This window comes from Actinia tenebrosa, unplaced genomic scaffold (assembly GCF_029948245.1).
Source record: "Actinia tenebrosa isolate PJP-AT-01 unplaced genomic scaffold, QUT_ActTen_1.0 PGA_scaffold5__44_contigs__length_20552954, whole genome shotgun sequence".
In the NCBI taxonomy this organism is placed as follows: Eukaryota; Metazoa; Cnidaria; class Anthozoa; order Actiniaria; family Actiniidae; genus Actinia; species Actinia tenebrosa.
Window position 1 is genome coordinate 4,288,813 of NW_028292582.1, and position 13,090 is coordinate 4,301,902.

The window sequence follows — 13,090 nt, forward strand, 5'->3', positions numbered from 1 at the left end:
TCATATAAGCGAAAGAGAAAAAATTTAATTATGTGAATGTAAATAATGATATGAAAGATATTCTATTTTTAACTTTTTTTAAATATACGATTCAAGTTGGAAAGAGCGGGTAGCGCTATACGAAGGATAAATCTTATTCAGTAGATAAATTTATTGGTGATAACAGTATTGACTTATCCACTGGATAAGGATAGCGCTATTCACCCTTCGTACAACCGGGCCATGCACACACTCCACTGCAATGCTGATGTAACATCAATTTGAGAGAATTTTGCACTCAAGCGGAGTGAGTAAATCTTTCCAAACATGCACAGCTTGCTCAGCAGGACTATCTCACATTACTGAAGCTCACACTATTATTGACGATAATCCTGCAAGTCTTTTAGATTCATTCAAATAAACAGGTTCTTACCATGGCTGGTTGTCGAGAGGCTAGCTACGAGTACTCCTGCTTGCTTGGTGCAACTTCAAAGACGAAAACTTCCACCTTCACTTCTTGACTAGACTGCAGCACCAGTTGAATTAACAGACAAGCTTTTATGCTTTTAAAACCAATTTAATTGTATATAAACCCAAACTCATGAAGCGCAACACTGCTAAAAACTCTTATTGTTATATGACTTAAGATTTTCTGTCAAAAGCCATTTGAATACATAATGTTTTTAAAGCCAAATTTAAATATTATATATTAAGCATTAATGTTCAGAGCAAATAGAAAAATCAAACTAAAGTAAAAGATGAAAAAGAAAAGAAGTTATTGAAAATAGTAAAGAATATGAAAAGCATGTTTCAAAAGTATATTTCAATTACATCTTTGAACAGCTCGATAAAGTTTTGGCGCCAAATTTTGACGTCACGCGCGTCTGAGTACATGGTACACGTGGTTTGAAGCGAGGCGTCTCCAGAATTCAAAATTGTTCTTGCTTTCGGCTTTAAATTTCTGAGCAAAACGATAATTTAGTGTATTGAAATAAAATTAAGAAATTCTATGATCTAGAATTGTGACAATTTACAAGTCAAGATAAGACATTTGGCTATTTAACCGTGGAAGATTTCTATACACTTCAAAACACCGGATGTCTATTAAGCCTATAAATAAAAAAATGATAAATGCAGTGGAATAAATGATCTATTGATATTCGAATTCTTAGGAAATTGTTGGTTTTGAAATGACTTCACTCCGGATATTCGAGTCAGGAATGTTGCTGTAAAAATTCTTTTCATTAATCAATGAATCATTTCATGTATAGCTTATAAATCAGTATGAATTCTTTTTTATTAAATTACAGTTTGACCGAAATTTTTTGAATCCTTTTTTTGACGAAAATTCTTGATTAAAGTTCTGTAGAAAAGCTAATTTTCGACTTGAAATATTTCGACATTTATTGCATCAAAGCAAACGTAACTTCATGGTTTGATTTTTGAGTATGAATTACAAAATTTTGTGAATTTTTAATTTGACTGTTCGGTTACCTAGGTGTTCTGGTAGAATAACCAGCGCACTTTCAAATGTTGTTTACCACATAAAACTGAATAAATAACCAAAACAATGATTTGTCACGCAGATGCGCTCACTATTAACCCGAAGAAGACAGAAGTTCTTGATCAATCTTGCGCAAAGTATCTACAAAATTCACTTCATAGATTTTGCCGAGTATTAAGCATTAAAACTTTCTGGATAATCGCTATTTTTTACAATCAATTATTATTTTTACTAATATTGAATGTATGATAACAATTTCAAATATATCCATGGAACAACATACAGTGCTAATGTTATAATTATTTATCTGCATTAATACTGATGTCATATGAAGTCTTTTGAGAGTTCTGAAAACTATAACGTTTGACAGCAGAAGAACGAAAATCTCTTCTAAATGATAAATTTGATAGTTTTTTAGAATTTATTTTGAAAACGAAAAAGTAATCCGAACAAGAATATTTATGATCATTGATGTAAGCTATGCGCGATAAACGTGTTGTGTTTGAATTCACTGGAGCAAAAACAGCAAATTAATAATGTTTGTCCTAATACCTTTGAAAAGTAGATGACATAACCTAGATTGACTATTATAAACCAAAGAATCTCGAATCTTTAAACAAATTCTGAGCACGTAAACATATATCGGACAAGAGTTGTAAAACCCTTAAAAGAAAGCTCTTTATGTGCCCTTGAAAAAATTTCGGCAGAAATTTTAAATTTTGTTTTAATAAATTAATTTTGTAGGAGTATCCTTTTTTGAGTATATATGCGCTTGCATTAATAAACTATTGACGACTAAACAATTAGGACCCAAGAACAATCTAGAAGAATTTGTGAACAAAAAATATTAACATCAGAGCATGAAAAAGTTCAAAATGACGAGAAATCTCACTCAAAAAGATTCGATACAATTTGAGTAAATACTTATCAAAACAATTTCACAAAAAAACGATGTTTGTGTACTAGTTATTTTGTCCTAATGAAAATAGCCTGAGTTTTTGAATAGTTATTTAATAATAAAGGTTAGGACTGAAGTAGTTATGGAGTATTGGAACCACCCTTAAATCGCACATGGCCTATCTCATTAATGAACAAATTTATGTCAAGTTTTGGCGGGAAATCTTAACATTTGCATAATTTATGCCGGTTACTTCTGATAGACGCTCATTTCATGATCCACTAAGCACAGCTTCTAATTTGTTGAATATGCATGTATTTAAAGTGTATATCAGGTCTAGAATTTTTTTACGGTTTTGTCATCTCTAGATGATATAGATAAGTATTCCAAAAAAAAATTTTCGATTTCGAATTTTTTTCACCTCGAAATCAGCCTTCAAAGTTAGATTTCTGGCGACGCCCAGTCGTGTTGGCCGTGTTTTGGGAGACGCTAATGGACTGGCACTAGTTTTTCTGTGACGTAAATTCGGTGACACAGTTTAGATCGGCCTTTCGAAGTATTGTAAATATGCCTAGTAGGTGCGTGGTTGGAGGGTGTTCAAATATAACGAAGAAAGGCATAAAACTTCATACGATCCCTTATTTCAATGATGACCGACCAATAGCAAAGGCTAGAAGGAAAAGATGGGTCGATTTTGTGTTGAAAAGACGAGCAAAATGGACGCCTACGGCGACTTCGGCAATATGCTCGGAGCACTTTTCTCCAGAGGACTACAGTCAGCGTTACTCTTTCGGAGAAGACGACAGAAAGCTGGCACACTTAGTAAGGGATGAGACCGGAATTGTGTCATACCCAAAACTTTACCCAGTTCCATCGACTAGTTCAGCTGAAGCCAACAATTCTCAAAGAAATCGCCGAAAGGTAAGTCGTCGATTGATAATAAAAAAATGTCACACATATTGGACTATATGCCCCAACTGTAGCACTATCGTTTGTTTACTATATAGATTCTTAGAGACATGATCGCTGCTAGTACTGGTGAGTCCAGAGAAGCCATGGGACCTGTTAGAGAGCTTGAGAATGAAGACAGGTTACCTGTAGACAATGCAGAGGAGCCTGATACAGTAATCAGTGCCGAGGATTGTTCTTCAGCGCGGGATTTCAGCACCCAGACTCCAGATTGCTTGGCTTGCAAAAAGCTCAAAGAAGAAAAACGATTGCTACATAATAAATGCATCGATTTAAAAAACAAGATCGATTCTCTGGCAAAGGAACCCACTCCAAAATCGTCCTGTGGTATTCAGTGTAATTTAACACAGCTGAACGACCATGAAGAAGGTCTTGGAGAAAGGATCGGAGAGAATTTGGAACAAGACGATGAGTATGTAAATATGGAAGTGGAGGAAGATGATGAGGACACAGTTGACTATGACATTACAGAGGAAGAGCCTGAGAGTATCCCTGATGACGTTGACTATCACCCCTACACAGATAAAAGTCCTTATTCAGTGCTTTCACTATAGATCTTTCTTCATAATTAGACTGTTGTGTCTAAGTCATGAAGGTTTATTTCTAATATGTTGAATAATCTAACAGTCATAACATAATAGAAGTATAATATAAACTAACAATTTTGTCATCAACTATTCACTTCATGCTAATTTGTGCATTACTTTTATCAGTATCACAGGTACTTGAACAAGAAGCCAAAGCTGCCGAAATGAAGAAAACAAAGAAGATTGGAGAAGGCAGGATAGAGAAATCAATCCCTCATTGCACTCATTGCAAGAATCCCATGAAAGGACACAAGAATGTGAAAGACTGCCCTAAAAACCAGAAAAGCAGTTAATACTCTCTTGCTTTTAGAGTGAAGTTACTAAACCCGTGAAATAGAAATTACTTGTTAAGGTGTAATAGTCAAATAGACACAAAAGAAAACAATGGCATTAGAGTCTCAGTGCTAAGGTGTATTAGTCTACTATCCATTTCACTGGTTTAGTGACTTCACTCTTATATTAATATGTAGAAATGTATCATTTTGTAATACTTTTTACAATTAATTATTTTATAATTTTTTATTATAGTTGTAAGTGCAATACAAAGTGACAAATACAAAACAACCCTCATAAAGGCAATTTGATTACGGCAATTTGAGTCATTTCTATTAGACCCATGATACAAAGTTGTATAATTAGTGAGGAGAGTCGAAGTAAAACAAAAGAAAACAGTGAATATCTACTACTATGTAGTGCAATTTTTTTCATGCTTCGAGTAAAATCACTCTAATGCAATGTTCTGTTTATAATATAATATGTATCACTCGTTATCTTCGTATCCACAAAAATCGGTGCTAGGAAACTGTTTTCTTATCGAGTGGTATGCACAAGCAGGCAGTGGGATTCTCTTGGATCCTCCTCCTTGATAACCATGAACCAATTGGGTGAATTCCCTGTAAGCTGTTGCACGGAGAAGCCTAAAATATGAAATGATAATTTGTTAGTATATAAACTTATCAAACAAACAAGAATATATTCTTGAAATAAACAACTGTCAGTTACAATTGCTATTTACATCATTATCATGGAAATAAGTAATACTTTAAAACGGCATGGTATGACTTGTAAAGCACGTGAACAGTAAAAGATATAAGAAAATAAGGAAGAAAACATTAGTCATAGTTATCTTACTTGTTCTGGGCCCATGTAATTAAAACTAAGCTTAGAAGAAAAAAAAAGGATTTACTCACTCTTCTTCACTGCCAGTTTGTCTATACTTATATCCGTCGATAGTGCGGTATTTGGCACATGATGAACGTAGGGACCAGCGATTTAAACAAACAGGCTCAAACCCTGGATGTAAGGTCACAAATGGGAGGTACTTCCAATTCTTCGAGCACTTCGGAAGACTTCAGTGACTCGAGACAACCCTCTATTTCGTGACAGCAATTACACTCTTGAGGTTTTTGAAGTAAGTCTTTCTTGCAATGACCGCATCTACACCTAAAAGAGGAAACGTTTAGATTTGCGAGTTAGTAAAAAAATCAAAACGAAACTAAATATTTTGCAAAAAGAGTGAGCTTGTAGCTAGATCTTGATAGTTACGTACCAAGCGCTATTCGGCGTGACGCCATCAAATCTTTCTTGAAGCTTTTCATTTCTCTTCTCGATCTTTGAAATTTCTTCGTTATATTCACTGAGCCAGTCCGCATCAGCAAGTGGTTCTGAAGAATATGGTCCTACCAATTCGTGAGATTCAGACCTGGGGTAGCTATCATCTGACTCGTGTGTTTCAGCATGTTGATGGCATTCGTCCTCTATTTCTCCATCCTCTTCCTCTGAATATATACTTGAAATCTCGCTTTCAGAGCTGCAATCACTCCCGTAATAGTTCGTAGCCATCTTGTGAAATTATATATTGAAATTTATGTTTTTTGAAGGAATGAAAGTCACTAACGGGTCAATGTTTACAATACTTTGTCTACTCGTATCCTTGACAATCGCTTTTCTCGGTTCTCGAATTTACGTCACTAGTTACCAGTCTCCTAAAACACGGCCAACACGACTGGGCGTCGCCAGAAATCTAACTTTGAAGGCTGATTTCGAGGTGAAAAAAATTCGAAATCGAAAAATTTTTTTTGGAATATTTCCTTATATCATCTAGAGATGCCAAAACCGTAAAAAAATTCTAGACCTGATATACACTTTAATAAGGGATAGTAATAGCTTTTGATTGACACATAGTTAATAGTCTATTAACTATGATTGACATTATATTCATAACAGGCTTTGAAATGTAAAAGGGCTTCTTTTAGGAGTTGCACAAGTCTCAAAGTTTGGACAACTATAAATTTTGAAAACTCACTTGATTACTTATCTGATATAACGCTTATTTAGCAATGGACAGTTTAGAGCGAAGTCATTAAACCCGTGGAATAGATGTTAGACTAATACACTTTAGTAGACCCTAATTCCATTGTTTTCTTTTGTGTCTTTTTGACTATTACACGTTGACTAGTATTTTTTATTTCACGGGTTAAATGCTTTCGCTCTACCTAGTTACGTTAAATTAAATAGTTTGATTACTAAACCCGTGAAATAGTTAATATCTTATAAAGCAATTGGTAAATCTCAGTTGCCTTGTTTTTTCAAGGTATCATTAAGAATCTGGAGACTGCAGAGAGGAGAGGAGAGGAGAGGAGAGGAGAGGAGAGAAATTAGATTCAAAATTTATTTACGACCTTTTACAGGCCGCCAATATCAAAGACAGCGAAATTTTGGTATAAATTGAGTCTACTGTAGTATCATCATTTTTCTATGCAAAAAGATAATAATCTAAGCTTCGCATTTGTTCGTCAAGACATCCCCATTACAATCGAATCGCAAATGGCGCGCATATTTATTCTGAAAAGCCTTATAGAGGACGAATAAAGTATGTATGTATGTATGCATATTGAGTTCCTTGAGAAAACGTCACTCCACACTTTCGACAGTTAAATGACTTTTCACCGGTATGTATTCGAATGTGATTATTCAGCGTAGTGGCGCCCACGAAAGAACGCATACAGAATCCACACTTAAATGGCTTCTCGCTCACGTGTTTAAGCACGTGGCTCCTCAAGTCTGACGGGTTGGTAAATGTTAAGTTGCAGTACCCACACTGATAGGGTGATGTCGTTTGTTTGGGGCATACGTGCATTTGAAGTGTATTACGTTGTAAAAAGCTCTTCGAACACTGACCGCATTTTAAGTTTCCGTGTTTTATATCGGTACCATTGCAACTACCACGGGGAGACAGAGATTCTATGCGTGATTCAGAAACAGTTGAAGGCACATTTTCTTCATATTCTTGCATACTTTTGAAGACTTGGTAATCTTCATGCACGGAATCTTTCAGCATTAACTTTGACGTTTTGTTGTCATTGACAGGTGAGTTACTCTTTTGAGATTCCGCTGAAATATCCTCCTCCTCATTCACAAGAATTTTAGTCCTTTCTGCGGTTGAACAAGTCTTTTGAGTGTCAAAAAGCTTTCTTTTTGTGTTTGTCTTAGTTTGGAGACGAGTTTCTATATCTAAGAAAGACAAGAAGTGTATTTGTTTGTTATTAAAATTATACTTAGAAAAAGCACGATTATAGTACTGTAGTGGATGTGGGTTCTTAGCTAGAGTTTGTTAAACCTATTTTGGAGCTTAGGGTCAACTGAATTCAGTGTTTTGAATTTCTTTCTTTCTTTTCTTTCTTTCTTTTCTTTCTTTTTTTCTCTCTTTTCATTGAGGGTAATGGATTATTTGATGGCAAGAGAATTCCCAGTTTGTTTTAGCAAAGTTACAACTGCGATCACTGAGATCATATCTCCATCAGTTCTTTGTCCAGTGGATAAGTCGATACTGTTATCCAATAAATGTATTTACTGGATAAGATTTATCCGTCGGATAGCGCTATCCACCCTTCTTACAACCAGGCACTGATGTCGAGATAATACAAGAAAAGTACTAGCTGAGGTAGCCTACTCGGGAAAGTATGAGGCATTCCAAGGTTAAGATTAAGACTGGGTCAAGTTGCCATAGCAGTGCATTTTGGGGTTGTCTTAGAACGCTATCCTTGGAAATTGACGATTCTTAAAACTCCATTGTATTTGGGCTTAGCCTTACTTCTGAGGTCAGTAAACAAAAGCAGAAATTAAAATAACAAAACAAACAACTGCTGGATTCAAGGCTAAGCGCGCATGCTCTGGAGTTTCAAGAGTCGTCAATAGTCTACTAGAACATGCTCAAAACGTACTGCAATGTCAACTCGACCCGCAGTTTTCCCTCGACTCCGGAATGGTTAATACTTACCATCACCTGGTTCTGCCATTAAAGGTATACCCATGTACTGAGGATAGCTGTTATCATACCACACCAATAATTCCTCTCCAACATGAATATCACGCATTGTTCGGTAGTAAATATAACCGTGGTACTGAAACGCGTTCAAGTTTTGTTCAAAATAACTGCGCGCACACTGAATAAAACGCATCCATCCAGAGGTATTGACGTCACTGCCATCGACGTAGTATAGCAACCGATTCTCGTAGAAAATCTGGGGAGGATGATATACAAGAATTATGGTAAGCTTTCGCATGAGACTAGTTTCGCATTCTATGCATACTGCTGTGTTTGAAGACCACAGACTCATTTGCACAGGCTTAGCCTCGTTTATAAGTCAGCTATTTAAAAATCCATGGGATTTCAAAACATTGGTATTCTTTATTCTTTACATTACAGTTGAATAGGCCATTTCACGGATTCCGTTACTCAACCTCAGCCTCGTCAGCGTGTAATATATTCTTTAGAAATTGCCTACAATCTGTGAAATTTTAAAGTGTTTCAATTGTTCGTTGATGTGTAAATTCCTTTCATTACTGCGGACTGTAATCAAATTCTAAAGAATAATTACACGCTGACGAGGCTGAGGTTGAGTAACGGGATCCGTGAAATGGCCTATTTTGCAAATGATTTAGTCTGCTGGGCGAGGCTAAACCTGTGCAAATAAGTCTGTGGTCTTCAAAAACAGCGGTATGCATCGAATGCGAAAGGGGACTTTTAGGCTAAGCGACAATACTTTTTAACGTTTCTTTTGGAAAACTTTGTTTCGAGGCGCATGGCTGGAAAATTAGCAGAACAAAATATGGCGTATCAGGAAAGATACAGTTTTTCAAAATTGGTAAACAACATGCAAGAAAACCTACACGAACCTTTGTTTGAAACAGTTGTATTTGAATGTCTTGGGTAAAGACAAATTTTTTAAACTGGTCTTACCTCCCATAAGTTGGTTCCATCTTGCACATCAACGTGACTTTCCAGTTTGTCCGGTTCAACCAGTTTGCCCAGGTAAGGACCAATCCAAACTCCTTGTGGAATAAAGGATGTTGCTATGACACCCAACTTGTACCCAGGTATACTCGACCAACACAACTGAATCTCTGGAGGGAAGGTTTTATACGCTAAGCTGTCAATCATTACCATGTGATCTTTAGTGGTAGGACTACCACGTGATTCTATTATATTTCTTTCTTGTAGGGAAGTACAGTCTGTTGATTGGCTGATTTGTTGATCTGAAAAAAGCAGTGAAAACTTGTAGTTAGTGAATAATGATTTAGGGGTTATTTAGGGGGGTTCATTGGGTGCAATTGAACCCCCCACCGGCTGGTACCTTGGATTTTTTATATTTTTTAAAATAAACGAATAAATAAAAGTATGGTACTAACTCATGAGATTCAATATGAAATGGGACTGGTGGATAGGTTATCCTTATCAGGAGCGCCCCTAGGCCAGTGATGTGCCTCATAGGAAAAATGATGATGCAAGAGAACGTTATTGTTGTGCCGAGATTTGCAAAAATGAACCTCTCCTCTTAAAGTCCTAGGTCTGCCACTAATAATAATAATAATAATGATAATGGTGATGATAATGATGATGATAATGATAATGATAAAGATAATGATAATGATGATGATAATGATGATGATGATGATGATGATAATGATAATGATAATGATGATGATGATGATGATGATAATGATAATAATAATGATAATGGTGATGATAATGATGATGATGATGGTGATGATAATGATAATGATGATGATAATGATAATGATAATGATGCTGATGATGATAAAGATAATGACAATGATAATAATGATAATGATAACGATAATTCAGTAAATTTTTAGTAAAATTCATTCATTCTTGTTTTCCCTAGCTCCATGGATTGGACTCAGAAAACTAAGGATTTTGTAAGCAAAATTTAAACAAAATGGAAATAAGGATAACACTAATAACAATAATAATGATAATAATAATGATGATAATAATAATAATGATGACGATGATAGTGATGACAGTGGTAATGATGATAATGATTATGGTGAAGTGGTGTTAATGATGATGATGATGATGATGTGGTGATGATGATGATGATGACGTGGTAATGATGATAATGATGATGGTGACGTGGTGTTAATGATGATGGTGATTATGACGTGGTGGTGATGATGGTGATGGTGATGATGATGATGACGATGATGATGATGATGATGAGTTTAAGCACTAGGTTTTAGTTTAGTTTTTCAATCGGATAAAAATCAAAAATTCATAACGAATTAGTACTATGTCAAGCCGGTATCTGAATCACTTCAAATGGCTGTGTCAATCCACCCATCGCGACCGCTTTGTGCTTTGATCAGACATGATTCTCATATTTAACTAATATCGAAAACTAACGCTGAAAAACATATCATACATGTCTCTTATATTTTCCAATCTTCCCCCTTTTTTAGAGTCTAGTACTCGTGGTCCTCGATTTAACAAATTACATCAGTTTTTTATGTGTCTGTCCTCTTATTGACGATAAATTGCGTCATCACATGGTCAAAGTAGTGTGGATCCACGAGGCGTATGATTTGAGTGATGCATTTTGGAGATATCAAGGTTTATAGTCCAATATGTTTATGAGTGTGATGTCATAGGAGGCATAAAATATACAAGACATATCTGACTAAGGATTTATAGAAAAAGTTATTGCGAATTTGTTTTCTCAAAGCAATCCGTGATGCAGTTTACAAATGGTGACAAATAAACTCAAATGCCTCATATATGATGCCACAATCATTAACATGAACCATAGTTAATGAGGTACGTATAAACCTTGATATCTCCAAGAAGCTCACTCACAATAAATGCTGAAAATATTGAAATAGGTGTCCGATAGGCACTTTAAGCTTTAAAATTTTATCAAGCGATATTGGTGGCGTGATTCCAGGACAAGAGACATGGCACGTTTGCCATGCAAGATCACGTCTTGTCCAATGTCAAAGTCAACCAAATTGGCGGTGGCTATGACGTCACGGCACACCCCAAGAAATATTTCTTACCCGACTTTCTATTGGCTGCTGTGCTTGGCTTTGTTCGTATCCCTTTCACCTCATTACTTCCACAAAGGTTCCACAGGATGAAATCTTCGCTCAACTGCAAACCATTTTGTTCTGTGTCCTGTTGAGACATCCTTTTCTACTTATCCAAAGTGTAGAGCTAGAAACGATAACGCGAAATGTCATGTTAATAAAATTATACTAAATAGTCTGGATATCGTCATTATGAAATAGAACAATTGTTCATTAGATATATAATTTCAACTATCTAAATAGCAAACTTATAAAAACTGACAATTGGTTTTAATAGAGGAAATATACGGTATAAATTTGTTTGATATAGCGTGAGGTTGTTCTATCTGCACCTTTCCTGTTTATATAATATATCTATATATATTTGTAAGTTCATTTTTTTTGTATAAATCAAAAAAACCTTTGAATCCTTTTTGAAAATAATTTTGTTTCTTCCCTATATGAAACCATAGCAAGACTGACGAAATGTAAATATTCTTAAAAGTTAAAACATGACTGATTCAAAACAGTTTTTGAAGAATTTAGGATTTCATATTTTTGCAAAGGCATCACATCCCCACTTATCCCGATTTTAATCCGAATGGTTTTTTTTTTTAAATGAGGAAGCTTTTCTAAGAAAACTTAAAAATGCTGGTGATTTGAACTTTTGTTTGTTTGTATACTTTATATTCCTTATGCATACTAGCTCAACAGAGGGCGAGCTTTAAATATTTTTAAATGATCTTTTTTTAGTGCATGTTTTAGTCTTAGTGGTTGTTTTTTTTTACCTGTATTTATAATTCCTGTACTCGTACTCCTGATGTTATAATGAAGATACCTTGTTACACTCTAGACAGACTGCTATATATACAATCTTTTTGACTAGTTCACCATAGAAATAGTCAAGTAACAAACACAGTCTAGAATAATCTAAAAAGGGTGGCGCATTCTTCCAGAACTTATTGTCTTGTTTGGTCGTGTGGCTAAGTTCAAAATTATGCCTCTCCGACAAGCTATATCGAGCTGCATTGCAAACCTGCATCAAACTGAACTACAGAGGCTCGAGTGTAATAGACTGGCTTTAAAATCGGTCATAGCTAGCTAAAATTTATTACATTAGCAACACTTTTTTGTTGTTGATAAAGTGATGAATAATGCAGTAATTTTACGCTCAAATGAACAGCAAACCAAACGTAACAGTCGAATAAATATCGAATAACTAGAAATCATCCGAAAAGTATCGATGATATAGTCTCAATAGGTTATCATATTGATCACATTATAGCGAAGTTGCGAAATTTTAACTTCACTTTCTTTAAATTTTTTTGTTGTTTTCATTCAAGAATTTTCGCTAGTCGAGCGCAGTCAATTCATAGAGATTTATCACATGAAGAGTTTGATATCGTTTTTATTCACGGCTTTATCGCACTGATATCGACCCTAAATGTGTAATAAAAAAAGAAAGCTATTTAACAACCCGTAGTAATGATCGCTACAGTTTAGATTTTACATCACACACTTAAAAAATTCTAGAATTTGTTAACCAAAACAATCTAAAGCCAAAAAGACAAAAGGCAGGAATCCCAGCCATGCCATGGATGATATAATCCCTATTCTTCATCGTACGTGACTCGATTACTTTTGTTCTTATGCGATAATAATAATAATATATCTAGCGCTGCAAGATGAAAAAACTGGAATTTTGCGCTACCTTTTGCGCAATTCAATTTGGATGACTTCAGGTTTGTGGAACGTTCTTGGATGACGTCATTGTTTACGATTCAA

At 35.2% G+C, this 13,090-nt stretch overlaps 2 protein-coding genes across 2 annotated transcripts; one reads left to right on the plus strand and one right to left on the minus strand.

The window, feature by feature from the left end:
* The first annotated feature begins 2,769 nt into the window (after window positions 1–2,769).
* Window positions 2,770–4,941, plus strand: LOC148906356 (uncharacterized). Its single transcript, XM_089037760.1, has 2 exons — window positions 2,770–3,302; window positions 3,389–4,941. Exons 1-2 carry the CDS (start codon window positions 2,949–2,951, stop codon window positions 3,902–3,904), a joined length of 870 nt encoding a protein of 289 aa, XP_088893886.1. The 5' UTR covers window positions 2,770–2,948; the 3' UTR covers window positions 3,905–4,941.
* A 1,649-nt stretch (window positions 4,942–6,590) lies between these two features.
* Window positions 6,591–12,220, minus strand: LOC116303633 (putative histone-lysine N-methyltransferase PRDM6). Its single transcript, XM_031713207.2, has 5 exons — window positions 12,094–12,220; window positions 11,297–11,453; window positions 9,180–9,475; window positions 8,217–8,460; window positions 6,591–7,450 (listed from the first exon to the last, which is right to left on the minus strand). The coding sequence occupies exons 2-5, from the start codon at window positions 11,424–11,426 to the stop codon at window positions 6,792–6,794; spliced, it is 1,329 nt and encodes a 442-aa protein (XP_031569067.2). The 5' UTR covers window positions 11,427–11,453; window positions 12,094–12,220; the 3' UTR covers window positions 6,591–6,791.
* Window positions 12,221–13,090: the final 870 nt, after the last annotated feature.